Source organism: Dendrobates tinctorius, unplaced genomic scaffold (assembly GCF_039654945.1).
Source record: "Dendrobates tinctorius isolate UK_male_01 unplaced genomic scaffold, ASM3965494v1 ptg000014l, whole genome shotgun sequence".
NCBI classification, from domain to species: domain Eukaryota; kingdom Metazoa; phylum Chordata; class Amphibia; order Anura; family Dendrobatidae; genus Dendrobates; species Dendrobates tinctorius.
In genome coordinates this window covers 30638552-30655117 of record NW_027361682.1, presented here as the reverse complement: position 1 = coordinate 30655117, position 16566 = coordinate 30638552, and the positions used below count along the sequence as shown (strand labels likewise).

Sequence of the window (16566 nt, the reverse complement as noted above, 5' to 3'; positions counted from 1 at the left end):
CGCATCCTGGTCCAAATCCAGCTCTAAGATCCCCTCAGCTGACCTGTCCGAGAGCGCTTCACCTGACTCGGGAGAGGAGGCCCGGGAGGGAGGCTGCCCGAGAAGGACTATGTGGTGACATGGGGCGAGGAGAGGATTCCAGCTGGGGATCCTGCCTGGGTCTTTTGCGACTAACGCTGGCCGACTCAGATGGAACCTCTTGAGGCCTGCTGGACCCTGTAGAGGTGTCCAGGGGCAATTTATCCAGGACGGTTACTAGGGACTGAGACACCCTGGTGAGGTCTGCCACTGACTGTGATAGAGATGAGGCCCAGCCAGGCATGGGGGGGTTCACTCTCGCCTGGGGCCCTAGATGGCTCCTGGGCGGCATCAGGTTGAATAGGATTGCTACAATCCAGGCAGAGGGAAGTGGACTGACCTGAGGGAAGTTTGCGATTGCAAGAAGAGCATGCAAAGAACTTGACGAGAGTGCAGGAGGGAGCCGCAGGGCGTTTACGGTCAGATTTGGAGTTAGACATAGTGAAACCTGAGGTAGTGCCGGAAGGTTGGGGGACAGGGTGCAGAGAAGGGTGTCAGCCTGCAGATGCAGAGCTACTCACGGTCCGGTGACCCCAGAGACGAAGGTATCCACCTCTCTGCAGCTGCAGGTCAGAGCGATATCCGGCTGACAGGCCCAGGGAGCGATATCCGGCTGACAGGGGCGTCCGGCTGTGCGGCTGCAAGATGGCGACCGCCTGAGAGGAATCAGGGAAAAACGCGCTCCCAGGGGAAGGAGGGCGGGGCTAACCGCCTGCTGAAAACGGCACCGCCCCTGGCCAAGAACAGGCTGAGAAGAGCGGTGGGAGGGCCTGGAAAGGGCGGGAGAGAAGCCCGCTTAGTAGAAAGGGGCGGGGGGCGTGGCCGCGATACAGGAGTAGGTCCGAACTGAAGCCGGGGCCTAAATTAATCGCGGCGGCCGCTTGTCAGCACAGGGGCGGCGCGGAGGAACCGCAACATGAGCGCCGCCGAGGAAAAGACCCCTGTCCGGGATAGGGACAGTGGATGACTGCAAAAAAAGGGTGCCTGGAGGCACGGGACGGCCACGGAGACCCGCAGTGCTACCATCTCTCCTGACCAAGTCCCGAGTGGGGATCTAATACTCACCCTGTCCCGGGCCTGAACTCCTGAAAATAAAGGTACCTTCTGTGAAGCTGTCTGCGTCTCATCCGACCGACAGGCTCTGGCAGGCGAGTGGGTGGGAGACGGACAACCAGGACTCTCAGAAAGGACGACACGTATGCATGTTGGCGTCCTCCCGGAAGGCTGCTGGTCCTGGTGCAGAGAGCTGCGAGGATACGGGGCGGCAGTACGCACCGTACTCGCAGCCTCTTCGTGGGACTACAGAGGTGACTATTCACCCTGTATCCCTCCGGCGAAACCTGAAAAGGAACGACGCACATCGAGGTAGATATGGGTCTAGTGAAAGACCCGTGTCCACCTCCTACTGACACTAAGCTAAACTGAGGAATTCCCTGCCGGTCGGTGGGGTGTACACTGCGGAGGAGGAGCTAACCTTTTTTTGTGCATAGTGTCAGCCTCCTAGTGGCAGCAGCATACACCCATGGTCTCTGTGTCCCCCAATAAGGCGAACGAGAAAATAATTTTTTAGCCCCCAATTTTTTATTTTCCCAAGGGTAACAGGAGAAATTAGTCCCCAAAAGTTGTTGTGCAATTTTTCCTGAGTACGCTGATACCCCATATGTGGGGGTAAACCACTGTTTGGGCACACGTCGGGGCTTGGAAGGGAGGGAGCACCGTTTGACTTTTTGAACGCAAAATTGGCTGGAATCAATGGTTGCACCATATCGCGTTTGGAGACCCCCTGATGTGCCTAAACAGTGGAAACCCCATAATTCTAACTCCAACCCTAACCCCAACACACCCCTAACCACAACCCTAACCCCAACACATCCCTAACCCTAATCCCAACCCTAACCCCAACACACCCCTAACCCTATCCGTAACCCTAATTCCAACCCTAACCCTAATTCCAACCCTAACCATAATCCTAACCCCAACACTAACCATAACACTAACCACAAGCCTAACCCTAATTCTAACCCTAACCCTAATTCCAACCCTAGCCCTCTTTCCAACCCTAACCCTCTTTCCAACCCTAACCCTCTTTCCAACCCTAACCCTCTTTCCAACCCTAACCCTCTTTCCAACCCTAACCCTCTTTCCAACCCTAACCCTCTTTCCAACCCTAACCCTCTTTCCAACCCTAACCCTCTTTCCAACCCTAACCCTCTTTCCAACCCTAACCCTAACCCTCTTTCCAACCCTAACCCTCTTTCCAACCCTAACCCTCTTTCCAACCCTAATGGAAAAATAAAAATAAAAATATATTCTTTATTTTATTAGTTATGCCTACCTATGGGGGTGATAATCGGGGGGTTCATTTACTTTTTATTTCATTTTGATCACTGTGAGAGTGATCAAATTGAAATAATGGAATCTGCAGCCGGCAGATTCGGGCGGGCACACTGCGCATGCGCCCGCCATTTTCCAAGATGGCGGCGCCCATGAACCGGACCCGTCGGACACCGGGAGCGACAGGGGGACATAGAAGATGCCGGGGGCGGTGAGAGCGGGTGAGGGGGTTATCGGAAGCTGGTGGGTAGCGGAGGGGATGGGGGGGGCAGATGATGACAGCGGCGGCAGATCGCCGCTGTCATTCAGTGGCGGGGGGGCGATCGCCGATGTGGGGGGGGGGGGTCAAATCGGTGTCTCCAGCCATGTCCGATGCTACTGCAGCATCGGCCATGGCTGGATTGTAATATTTCATCAATTTTCATTGATGAAATATTACTATCGCTCTGATTGGCTGTTTCACTTTTAACAGCCAATCAGAGCGATCGTAGCCACGTGGGGGCATAGCGACGCCCCCTGTGGTGAATTACAAAGCCCCGTGTATCTGCGGGTCATGTGACCTTTCATTGACCCCGGTCACCCGACCCGCAGGGGGGCTTTGAATTCATGACACAGGGTATGCGTCATAGGTCGGATTGGCACCGACTTTCATGACGCATACGCTGTGTCACAGGTCGGGAACCGGTTAAAGGTCAGCACGGGCCATAAAACGTACACATAACACACATGGATGTCATCCATGTGACACGCATCGGCGCCCGGGAAGAAGCATTACAGTAAGTGCTGTTCCCCAGCACCAGGTGCTGAACACGGCTCTCATCATTCTCCCTTCCTCTGCCGACGACAGGCGCTAGCAGGGGAGAATTATGAGAGTTACATTTAAGTAACAAAAGAGACAGCAGGCAGCTGATGGGACTATTACTCCCATCAGCCTACCCCTGCTGCTGCAGCGGATGGGAGTATTCATCTGCCGCTCCTGCGCTGTAAATAAATACGGTAATTTAAAAAAAAAACAGCCTGGGTTCCCCCCTATTTTTGAAAACCAGGCATACAAAACTCACAGCTGGGGGCTCCAACCCTCAGCTGTCAGCTTCAGCAAGGCTGGTTATCAAGAATATAGGGGTCCCTACGCTGTTTTTTTTAACTATTTAAAAAAGCGGCGTGGGGTCCCCCTATTTTTGACAACCAGCCTTGCTAAAGCTCACAGCTGGGGGCTGGTATTCCCAGGTTAGTAAGGGGCTATGGATATTGCCCCCCCCCCGCCTAAAAATAGCAGCCCGCAGCTGCCCAGAAAAGGCACATCTAATAAAAAAAAGAGGCCTTATAGCGGGTAGTTATGTTTGGCAGCCGTCACACACTAAAAAACTTTTTATTGCAAAAAATAGTTTTTGCATCACCACATTTTGAGAGCTATAAGTTTTCCATATCTTGGCCTAGAGTCATGTGAGGTCTTGTTTTTTTGTAGGACGAGTTGACTTTTTTTATTGGTACCAATTTCAGGCACATGACATTTTTTGTTCGCTTTCCATTCCGATTTTTGGGAGGCACAATGAACAAAAAACAGCAATTCATGAATTTCTTATGGGAAGGAGGGGAGCGTTTACACCGTTCCATGTGTGGTAAAGTTGATAAGGCAGTTTTATTCTTCGAGTCAGTATGATTACAGCGATACCTCATTTATATAATTTTTTGTGTCTTGGCGCTATTATACAATAAAAACTATTTTATATAAAAAAAATTATGCTTGCATCACTTTATTCTGAGAGCTGTAACTTTTTATTTTTCCACTGATGATGCTGTATGGAGGCTTGTTTTTTGTGGGACAAGATGACGTTTTCAGCGGTACAATGTTTATATCTGTTTTTTTTATTGCGTGTTATTCCACTTTTTTGCTAAAGGGGTTAACTAGTGGGACAGTTTTATAGGTCGGGTCGTTGCCGACACGGCAATAACAAATGTGTACTTTTATTTAGATTTTTTTTTCACTCAAATATTTATTTAGTGATAGCATATATTGATTTTTTTTTTATTATTTTTGTTTTTTTTAAATATTTTTACAATTATTTAAATTTAGTTTTTTAACTTTTTTTACTTTTTCCCACTATGGAACAATCATTTTTTGCAGACTGATCACTTCTATAGCATGCAGATGAAGAAGCATCTGCATGCCATAGAGGTTGTCAGCGCTGCACTGACAGAGAGAGACTTGCTGATGATGCAATGCGCATGATCAACAAGTTTCTTAGCTCTGGTGACCCACCATGGCAACGATCGGGACCCCACGTCACGCCGCGGGGTCTCGCATGCAAAGGCAGAGGGGCTGTCAGCCATGCATCTGCTTCCAGAATGCTGCGATCATATTCGATCACAGTATTTCAATGGGTAAAAGTGGCGTGAGTGGTCTATGACCGCTCCTGGCACCTAGTGCTGGGTATCAGCTGTGAGAATCAGCTGACACCTGGTGACTATCACCCATGCACTCCCCGTAATCGCGGGAGATCGCCATGACGTAATGATCTGCCCATAGTCAAACAGGCCCAGGTCACATGGACGGATCATTATGTCAGAAAGGGGTTAAACAGCTGCAGGATCAAATCCCCTAAGGTGCCTGAAAAAAAAGGACCAGCAAAATATGATTTTTTTTTTTATTAAACTAAAAAAAACTAAACTAAAAAAAGTTATGGCTCTATGAAAGAGAGAAAAATATGAAAATATGAAAAACACCAAAAGGAAAAATAGGCTTTGTCCTTAAGGGTTGATTAGATAAGGGGCTACTAAATACTCTGATGCTCACTGATTACACCTCTAGTGCATATAGAGCACGGAATAAAATATTGCCCCACAGGTCAGAATAGTGGGCACGTCTGACTGCTTATGACCAGAGATCAGGGTCTGACTAACCGAACTGAAAGGCTCTGCATAATAGAAGCTCAGTCCATCCCCTCTAGGGACAGGAGAGCAGCATGTCTGGGCTGTAGCTAGTCTCTGCCATTGATTATGTGTCTCCAGTTCGGTGATGACAAGACGCATGGAAGATTCTAGGACACATTTATATGCGAGGAGTTCCCTGGCACAGAAAGTTACTTGCATAAAAAACAATATTAAGCCTTTCGAGCTGCTCCGAACTGCTGGGACAAATGAAAACAAGTTCCAGTGATTTTTGTTCCTTTACCAGTAGAGCTTGTACATCAGATCTACCTGATCACTAGTCGCAGATATATATTTTCCAGTAATCCCAAGGGTAGGGTTGTGGTCACACCATAAACTGTGGGCTAAACTGTGGGCTTCCCCTTGCCTTCCTCTCAGTCTCACTATCTGCTACTGTCATTGACTGAAAGGATAAAGGAGCAAGAAGTGCCCAGTGCATAAACTATTGCAACCAAGAATTTTCCTTATGGCAGACCATCAATGTGTAATCAGCAAGGGTTCCACTCTCAAAACTCCCACTAATCTTCGAAAGGAAGGGGCTGAATGTAGTGTGCAGCACAACTACACCAATATGATTGTGGGCATGCCGAGTACTGGAGCACAGACTGTTTCAGTAAATGGTGCTTAGTGCGGAAGAGGTCCTGCTGGGTGGAGAATAGAGCTGGAGTAACAGAGGATTCCGATCTACAAGCTCTCTATACTCAGTTGCATATCAGCCCAATCGCTGATTTCTCAGTAAGGCCTCTTTCACACTTCCGTTTTTTACAATCAGTCACAATCCGCCAGGTTTTGAAAAAAAACGGATCCTCAAATTTTTTTTGAGGATCCGTTTTTTTCCCATTGACTTGCATTAATGGCGGATTGTGACGGATTGCTGTCCGTTGCATCCGTTTTTTGTGAGGATCCGCCAAAAGTTGCTGTCCGTCACCATCCTCAAAAATTTCAAAACGGAGCTTGTAACGTTTTTTTCTCTGGCGGATCCTGCAAACACTGATTTAACCAGAATTTCTTTCTGGGTGCCGGACAAAAAAAAAAATAAATAAATCTCTCTCTCTCTCTCTCTCTCTCTCTTACATTTAGCGATGCACCAGCGATCCAACCCGGTCAGGATCGCTGGTGCATCGCTAAATGATCGCTAGTGAGCTTTCATACAGAAAGATCTCACAGCGATGCAACAGCGACGCAGCGCACGATACTTACCATTCACACACAGCGATCCTGCGTCCTCCCGCCCGCATCCAGCGTCGCTGGACGTCACAGCAGGAAGCCCAGCAGGAAGCGCCCGACGAGAAATGGAGCCGGACATTCTCGCGCGATCAGCGATGGACAGCGGGGGAGCCGGTCGGAGGTAAGTATCACACATAGCGATATCGCTAGCAATATCGCTATAACGTCACAAAACCGGTGACGTTTTAGCGATATTGCTAGCGATATTGCTTAGTGTAAAACCCCCTTTATTCCAGACCTCCACCGATCCCAAGAAAGGGCTATGAAATGCCCAGATAGCAATAAAAGAAGGCCATGCATGCGCCATTGCTCTATTTATTGTCAGTGGAACTGCAAATTAGAAAAAAAAAAAAAACACTCGCTGTCTCCGGCAGTTGTATTGAAACTGAATGCAGCAGTAGTGCACAAGCACAGCCACGCCTCCAATCCAACGGGACATTTCATAGGCCTCTTTACAAGATCAGTCAGTCTCATCAGTCTGAGCTCCATTGACCAGCAAGATACCATTTTTCCTCAGGAGATTAGAAATAAATTTGCCTCAAGCTGATTTCACGATTTTGAAAAACGGATGATAACCAGGTTGTCAGACACAGCCCTGTAGTAGTAGCCATGCCACAGAAAGTATTTGAACGTTACAGGCACGCTCACCATGGCACTGATAAAGAAGGCCGGGTACTCACTTAATTTTGAGTAGGTTGAGTGATTTGTTTTGGTTGGCGGATATCTCTCCTGTCCTGTTCCTGTTAACATACACAGAGAAGCCGTTATTCCTGAAACCAAACTCTTTCGCTACCTGTGAAAAAAACCACAAGAAAAGAAGAATTTACAACGTGACACTGCGCCAACATGGGATTATGTGAGCAATTCAGCACAACCCACCACCTTGTGGCACACTCTCACCCTACAATCCAGCACAGCCCATGCCCCCGTGGCACACTCTCACCCTACAATCCAGCACAGCCCATGGCCCCGTGGCACACTCTCACCCTACAATCCAGCACAGCCCATGGCCCCGTGGCACACTCATCCCACTTCCAGCACAGCCCATGGCCCCGTGGCACACTCATCCCACTTCCAGCACAGCCCATGGCCCCGTGGCACACTCATCCCACTTCCAGCACAGCCCATGGCCCCGTGGCACACTCATCCCACTTCCAGCACAGCCCATGGCCCCGTGGCACACTCATCCCACTTCCAGCACAGCCCATGGCCCCGTGGCACACTCATCCCACTTCCAGCACAGCCCATGGCCCCGTGGCACACTCATCCCACTTCCAGCACAGCCCATGGCCCCGTGGCACACTCATCCCACTTCCAGCACAGCCCATGGCCCCGTGGCACACTCCTCCCACTTCCAGCACAGCCTATGGCCCCGTGGCACACTCCTCCCACTTCCAGCACAGCCCATGGCCCCGTGGCACACTCCTCCCACTTTCAGCAAGTCCATAGCCCTGTGGCACACTCCTCCCACTTCCAGCACAGCCCATGGCCCCGTGGCACACTCCTCCCACTTCCAGCACAGCCCATGGCCCCGTGGCACACTCATCCAAGTTCCAGCACAGCCCATGGCCCCGTGGCACACTCCTCCCACTTCCAGCACAGCCCATGTCCCCGTGGCACACTCCTCCCACTTCCAGCACAGCCCATAGCCCCGTGGCACACTCCTCCCACTTCCAGCACAGCCCATAGCCCCATGGCACACTCCTCCCATTTCCAGCACAGCCCATGGCCCCGTGGCACACTCCTCCCAGTTCCAGCACAGGCCGTGGCCCCGTGGCACACTCCTCCCAGTTCCAGCACAGGCCGTGGCACACTCCTCCAAGTTCCAGCACAGGCCGTGGCACACTCATCCAAGTTCCAGCACAGGCCGTGGCACACTCATCCAAGTTCCAGCACAGCCCATTGACCCGTGCCACAGTCACCCCACATTCCAGCACAACCCATTGACCCATGGCACACTCACTCCACATTCCAGTACAGCCCAGCAACCCGGGGAACATTCACCCACAATTCAGCAGCGCTCACCGCTCGGTGGCACATTAACCTCACATTCCAGGACAGCGCCTTGTCTCGTGGCACACTCTCACCCCACATTCCAGCACAGACCACTTCCCCGTGGTGAACTCTCTGTCCCCACGTTCCAGCATAGCCCAACACTATATGGCGCATTCTCACCCCATGTCACCCCAGGCCAATGCCCGTGGCATGCTCTCCCCCAAAATTTCATCAGAGGCCGATACCCAGTGGCACGCTCCCACACAAGTATCTTATTACTACCATCATATACAAGATTACAATGACGCTGACTGAAAACACAGGGAGAAATCATCTGAACGCTGTGACTGTAAACTCTGAATGGCTTTTTCACCTCCCCTGGGTTCACAGACAGTATGCAATCTATATATCAATGACCCAGTAAAAAAAAAAAAACAATGAAGCATGCAGCCGTTTGCCTCTGAAACTCAAAGCTCAACTAACTATCAAAACTTTTGCCAAGTACTGTTTCATCTAAATGTACATTTTTTGCAAATATAAACTATAATAAACATATTAACTGATAAAAATGGAAATAAAATAAACAGATATAAATACAAAATATAAACACGGAAGTATAGTGCTAAAATAATAGCATTGCACATGACGAAAAAAATAAATATAATAACGCAAAAACATTCATATAACAAAAATACAAATAAACTCCAACAAATAAGTGACATATTCATAATGCACATATTGAGCATTTAATGTAACGTACAGGCAGTAACCTAATCCAGCTGAGATTGGGCAGTGATTTACGCCGCCTCTGCCTGCAATGATTTTCTATGATTTGCATAGTAAACTTTAGAATTACAGTTAATTATTGACCTATCTGGTTCTGGCCACGCTGTGTTTTGTACTCTGAAGGTTTAAAAAAAAAAATACTTATAAGGGATATACGGGGTCCTGGGGGTACATTCCCTATGTGTGACCTCCAAAACATGAGTCCAAAAATTCAAAGTGTGAACAATGTTATGGCTCGATTACAGCTCAATTCACTTCTTTTACTTTCATTAGTCCCATAAAAGTGAATGGAGCAACAGACACGCATGCATACTATCACTTCCCTCATCAGAGTTTCCAGCGTTCACACTTTTATCTGCTATGCTGGGGAAAGATGATTATTGCATTTAGTAGGGGAATACCTTTAATTGCGCAATATGGGGGTACAGCAGTGTATAATGGATGCAGTAATGAAGTAAAACCCCATCAATAGGGGAAAACGACATACCTTTTTGAGAAACGTTGCAGCAGATTCCCGCTTGCTTGCGTTGATGCGCTTCACCCCCTCTGGAGACTGGATCCGGATGATCTACAGACAAATAAAAATAAGATTCCCATTAATTTTATGATTCCCATTAATATTATAATATATATACAGTGGGGAAAAAAAGTATTTAGTCAGTCAGCAATAGTGCAAGTTCCACCACTTAAAAAGATGAGAGGCGTCTGTAATTTTCATCATAGGTAGACCTCAACTATGGGAGACAAACTGAGAAAAAAAAATCCAGAAAATCACATTGTCTTTTTTTTTTTCATTTTATTTGCATATTATGGTGGAAAATAAGTATTTGGTCAGAAACAAAATTTCATCTCAATACTTTGTGATATATCCTTTGTTGGTAATGACAGAGGTCAAACGTTTTCTGTAAGTCTTCACAAGGTTGCCACACACTGTTGTTGGTATGTTGGCCCATTCCTCCATGCAGATCTCCTCTAGAGCAGTGATGTTTTTGGCTTTTCGCTTGGCAACACGGACTTTCAACTCCCTCCAAAGGTTTTCTATAGGGTTGAGATCTGGAGACTGGCTAGGCCACTCCAGGACCTTGAAATGCTTCTGATGAAGCCACTCCTTCGTTGCCCTGGCGGTGTGCTTTGGATCATTGTCATGTTGAAAGACCCAGCCACGTTTCATCTTCAATGCCCTTGCTGATGGAAGGAGGTTTGCACTCAAAATCTCACGATACATGGCCCCATTCATTCTTTCATGTACCCGGATCAGTCGTCCTGGCCCCTTTGCAGAGAAACAGCCCCAAAGCATGATGTTTCCACCACCATGCTTTACAGTAGGTATGGTGTTTGATGGATGCAACTCAGTATTCTTTTTCCTCCAAACACGACAAGTTGTGTTTCTACCAAACAGTTCCAGTTTGGTTTCATCAGACCATAGGACATTCTCCCAAAACTCCTCTGGACCATCCAAATGCTCTCTAGCAAACTTCAGACGGGCCCGGACATGTACAGGCTTAAGCAGTGGGACACGTCTGGCACTGCAGGATCTGAGTCCATGGTGGCGTAGTGTGTTACTTATGGTAGGCCTTGTTACATTGGTCCCAGCTCTCTGCAGTTCATTCACTAGGTCCCCCCGCGTGGTTCTGGGATTTTTGCTCACCGTTCTTGTGATCATTCTGACCCCACGGGGTGGGATTTTGCGTGGAGCACCAGATCGAGGGAGATTATCAGTGGTCTTGTATGTCTTCCATTTTCTAATTATTGCTCCCACAGTTGATTTCTTCACTCCAAGCTGGTTGGCTATTGCAGATTCAGTCTTCCCAGCCTGGTGCAGGGCTACAATTTTGTTTCTGGTGTCCTTTGACAGCTCTTTGGTCTTCACCATAGTGGAGTTTGGAGTCAGACTGTTTGAGGGTGTGCACAGGTGTCTTTTTATACTGATAACAAGTTTAAACAGGTGCCATTACTACAGGTAATGAGTGGAGGAAAGAGGAGACTCTTAAAGAAGAAGTTACAGGTCTGTGAGAGCCAGAAATCTTGATTGCTTGTTTCTGACCAAATACTTATTTTCCACCATAATATGCAAATAAAATGAAAAAAAAAAAGACAATGTGATTTTCTGGATTTTTTTTTCTCAGTTTGTCTCCCATAGTTGAGGTCTACCTATGATGTAAATTACAGACGCCTCTCATCTTTTTAAGTGGTGGAACTTGCACTATTGCTGACTGACTAAATACTTTTTTTCCCCACTGTATATATCTGGGCATGTATGATGGAGTTTGTTCTCCTGCTTGAGGATGGGATCCTCTTGTTCTCTAAGCTTTCTGAAATTATGCTACGTAAAAGGGTATGCCCACTTTATGTACTGTACTGGTGAAGTTTGGCTGCACCTGTTCTTGCAACGGTTTTCCTTGTTCTTGGAATGTGCACATTGTAGATTCAGACTGAAGCAGCAAAAGAACAAAGCTACACATATAGAAACAAAGACTAAAGAATCACATGTAAAACAAACCAGAATATGAGCAAAACCTATGATTTATTAAATGATTTATGATTCAATATTTGCAAAGTCACTACTGAGGAACACAAACAAGAAGAGAAGACTTGTTGGGGCAGAGAAAGAATAACGACTGGACCAATGGAAATCTGTCCTGTGAACTGAGAAGTCAAAAAGTTATATTTTTGGTACCAACCCCTATGTCTTTGTGAAACGCAGAAAAGGTGAGGAGAAAGTTTCTACATGTGTGGTGCCTACTGTGAAATATGGAGGGGGAGATGTGATGATGGTGGGGCTTTTCTCTTGACACTGTTGGCGATTTATTCCAACTTCATGGCACAGTTCTTATACAGCGTGACTAACACAGCGTCCTGTAACGACGACAGATCATCTGGATTGCTCTTAGTTTGACCATCACTTGTGTTGCAACAGAACAATGACCCAAAACAAACTTCCACGCTATGCAAAGGCTAGGTGACCAAGCAGGAGAGGAATGGAGGCTACGTCAGATGTCATGGCCTCCACAATCAGCCGACCACAAGCCAACTGATCAGTTTGGGATTATTTGGATGCAAAATGAAGAGTGAAGGCAAAGCAGCAATAAGTGCTCTGCTCCTCTAGAAACTCCTTCTAGACTGCTGAAAACCATTCCAGATAACAACATGATGAAGCTACTGGAGAGAAAGCCAAGGGGTGCAAAATGTCATCAGAGTGAAAGAGGAGACTGAGCAGAATCTAAGGGTACGTGCACACGCTGCGGATTCCGCTGCGTTTCCGCAGCGGTTTTGGCCGCTGCGGACCCGCAGCAGCTTTAGCTGCGGTGTACAGTACCATTCAAATGAATGGGAAAAAAAAAACGCTGTGCCGACGCTGCGGAAAAAAACGCGCGGATTTGCTGCGGTTTTGAATCCGCAGAAGGAATTGCATGTCAATTCTTTCTGCGGAAACCGCTGCGGGTTCCTATCTCCACCATTGTGGAGATAGTGAATCCGCAGGACCAAACCGCAGGCAAAACCGCAGATAATCCGCAGGTCTTTTGACCTGCGGATTATCTGCGGTTTTTGCAAAATCCGTGCGGATTAATCCGCAGCGGATTCCGCAGCGTGTGCACACACCCTAAGGCATAACAGATATTCTCGTTTGTTTCATCCGGGTTTCTTTTCCCTTTGTTTCCATGTGTTCATTCATGCCGCCTCCAGCCTGAATCAACAATGTCCACATTTCAATAACAAGAAAAACCATTGGACAAACAAGTGTGACCAAGGATTTGATGGGGACATTATGTCTACAAGATATTCTGAGATCAAGGGAAAGCTAGCATAGTCGTTTTCTTAAAAGGGGGTTGTCTAAAGTAATTTTCCTCCTAACGTCTTAACTATGTAGTGCCATAGTCTACACTATTTTCTAATATAGGGAATTTGTAATTAAGTATCTACACAAACTGCTTTACTATTTTTGTTTTTTCCCCACTTTCTTATTGATGACGCTTCGTTTGAGAATGCCTGTGCAAGTGGGGATACTCAAATGAAGTGTCAAAAAGGGGAAAGAGGCTGTGGTCACTGCCAAAGCTTCTGCCCCCTCCCTGAAACGAAGGGTTATTAGTGACTTTCATTACAGGTGTTGTGCAATTGCCAATCAATGATGTCCCAGATGTGATTGATGGAAGACAAGTCCAGACAGGCTGCAGACCACGATGGCACGTGGCCGCTCACAGTAACATCAGCAACATGTGGCCTAGTGTTGTCATGTTCGGCGAATTGGTTGCACGACTGGGCCATTCTGTGCCGCAAGTGACATGTGGATGATTTACATATACACACACAAGGAGTTCGGTCAGTATTGGCGCATTATGTGTGTATATACATTGTCTGTACAGCTGTGACTACAATATATATTAGTGTGTACACACACTGACACAATGCTCATATACTTACAGAACTCTGTGTGTGTATAAGTTTCGAACGTGCGTGTTTGTGTGGATTATGTATAAAGTTCTGTAAGTATCGGAGCTGTGTGTGTGTGTGTGTATATATATATATATACACACACACACACAAGCAGCACCACCAATGTCAGGTTCCAGCCTCCCTATTGACAAAACCTTCAACATAAAATGAGGAAAATGGAGGCAGCCCATCACTTTGGACCGGTGACACACTGTGCCATGGTGACCCATAATGGCGACGTCTCGGTTCTGGCCGAGAACCTTTCTTGAGAAAGAAATTGCCCAAGTTTTCCTTTTCCTCACAGCGCGGCGCTGCCTCCATGTCTCCCATTACGACACGTACATACACGGTGTGCACCCAGCACTCCTCTCACACACCGCATCTGTGCCGGTGCAGCCGGCAGTGATGACACATGACATGACACTATTTCTGGGCCTGCTCTCCCCGCCCGGCTCCCCGCACACGGCCGCAGCCTTCTCCTCACCATACTCTCCGCCATGTTTGACGCTTCTCGGCCTCCTCCTCCGCCTCACACCGCGGTTACCTCCGGGGATTCCCGGCCTCTAACGGCTCCAACCGGCCGGTTCTGCGCACTGGTGTCACCTAGCTAAACTTCCCCCCCAGTGTCACAAAACACATCACAAGGTTCCGGTTCAGAACGTTCCGCCGTGTCACGGAGAGCGCCACCTAGCGGCCTGCGGGTGTGTGACACATGAGCGTTCTGGGGATGACATTTCCTGGGCACTGATCTTGCTCTCAGTATGTTGCCTTGCTCCCTGCCCAACAGTGTCACCAGCAAAGCCCCACATGTCCTGCTCCCTGACCAGCAGTGTCTCCAGCAAAGCCCCCCATGTCTTGCTCCCTGACCAGCAGTGTCTCCAGCAAAGCCCCCCATGTCCTGCTCCCTCACCAGCAGTAGTGTCACCAGCACAGCCTTCAAGTTCTGCTCCCTGACTAACATTGTCACCAGCAAAGCCCCCCATGTCCTGCTCCCTGACCAGCAGTGTCTCTAGCAAAGCCCCCCATGTCCTGCTCCCTCACCAGCAGTGTCACCAGCACAGCCCCCCATGTCCTGCTCCCTCACCAGCAGTGTCACCAGCACAGCCCCCCATGTCCTGCTCCCTCACCAGCAGTGTCACCAGCAAAGCCCCCCATGTCCTGCTTTCTGCCTAACAGTGTCACCAGCAAAGCCCCCCATGTCCTGCTCCCTGCCTAACAGTGTCACCAGCAAAGCCCACCATGTCCAGCTTTCTGCCTAACAGTGTCACCAGCAAAGCCCCCCATGTCCTGCTCCCTGACCAGCAGTGTCACCAGCAAAGCCCCCCATGTCCTGCTCCCTGCCTAACAGTGTCACCAGCAAAGCCCTCCATGTCCTGCTCCCTGACCAGCAGTGTCACCAGCAAAGCCCCCCATGTCCTGCTCCCTGCCCAACAGTGTCACCAGCAAAGCCCCCCATGTCCTGCTCCCTGACCAGCAGTGTCTGTAGCAAAGCCCCCCATGTCCTGCTCCCTCACCAGCAGTGTCACCAGCACAGCCCCCCATGTCCTGCTCCCTCACCAGCAGTGTCACCAGCAAAGCCCCCCATGTCCTGCTTTCTGCCTAACAGTGTCACCAGCAAAGCCCCCCATGTCCTGCTCCCTGCCTAACAGTGTCACCAGCAAAGCCCTCCATGTCCTGCTCCCTGACCAGCAGTGTCACCAGCAAAGCCCCCCCATGTCCTGCTCCCTGCCCAACAGTGTCACCAGCAAAGCCCCCCATGTCCTGCTCCCTGACCAGCAGTGTCACCAGCAAAGCCCACCATGTCCTGCTCCCTGCCCAACAGTGTCACCAGCAAAGCCCCCCATGTCCTGCTCCCTGCCTAACAGTGTCACCAGCAAAGCCCCCCATGTCCTGCTCCCTGCCCAACAGTGTCACCAGCAAAGCCCCCCATGTCCTGCTCCCTGCACAACAGTGTCACCAGCAAAGCCCCCCATGTCCTGCTCCCTGCCCAACAATGTCACCAGCAATGCCCCCCATGTCCTGCTCCCTCACCAGCAGTGTCACCAGCAAAGCCCCCAATGTCCTGCTCCCTGCCTAACAGTGTCACCAGCAAAGCCCCCAATGTCCTGCTCCCTGACCAGCAGTGTCACCAGCAAAGCCCCCCATGTCCTGCTCCCTGCCCAACAGTACCACCAGCAAAGCCCCCCATGTCCTGCTCCCTGCCCAACAGTGTCACCAGCAAAGCCCCCCATGTCCTGCTCCCTGCCTAACAGTGTCACCAGCAAAGCCCCCCATGTCCTCCTCCCTGCCCAAGTGTCACCAGCAAAGCCCCCCATGTCCTGCTCCCTGCCCAGCAGTGTCACCAGCAAAGCCCCCAATGTCCTGCTCCCTGCCTAACAGTGTCACCAGCAAAGCCCCCAATGTCCTGCTCCCTGACCAGCAGTGTCACCAGCAAAGCCCCCCATGTCCTGCTCCCTGCCTAACAGTGTCACCAGCAAAGCCCCCCATGTCCTGCTCCCTGCCCAACAGTGTCCTCCCTGCCCAACAGTGTCACCAGCAAAGCCCCCCATGTCCTGCTCCCTGCCTAACAGTGTCACCAGCAAAGCCCCCCATGTCCTCCCTGCCCAACAGTGTCACCAGCAAAGCCCCCCATGTCCTGCTCCCTGCCCAGCAGTGTCACCAGCAAAGCCCCCAATGTCCTGCTCCCTGCCTAACAGTGTCACCAGCAAAGCCCCCCATGTCCTGCTCCCTGCCCAACAGTGTCACCAGCAAAGCCCCCCATGTCCTGCTCCCTGCCCAACAGTGTCA

General features: G+C 49.4%; 2 protein-coding genes across 2 annotated transcripts in view; one reads left to right on the top strand and one right to left on the bottom strand.

The window, feature by feature from the left end:
- The window catches only part of NPLOC4 (NPL4 homolog, ubiquitin recognition factor), a 103278-nt gene extending 88819 nt beyond the window's left edge, over positions 1-14459 (bottom strand). The window contains exons 1-3 of the mRNA XM_073560459.1: positions 14264-14459; positions 9836-9916; positions 7248-7360 (exon numbers count right to left, since the gene is read on the bottom strand). Of these exons, the coding sequence (XP_073416560.1) occupies positions 7248-7360; positions 9836-9916; positions 14264-14278 (209 nt within the window). The 5' untranslated portion in view covers positions 14279-14459. The remainder of the gene's footprint in view (positions 1-7247; positions 7361-9835; positions 9917-14263) is intronic.
- Positions 13556-16566, top strand: part of CCDC137 (coiled-coil domain containing 137) — a 72919-nt gene continuing 69908 nt past the window's right edge. The window contains exon 1 of the mRNA XM_073560491.1: positions 13556-13665. The gene's annotated coding sequence lies outside the window, so the exon portion shown is untranslated. The remainder of the gene's footprint in view (positions 13666-16566) is intronic.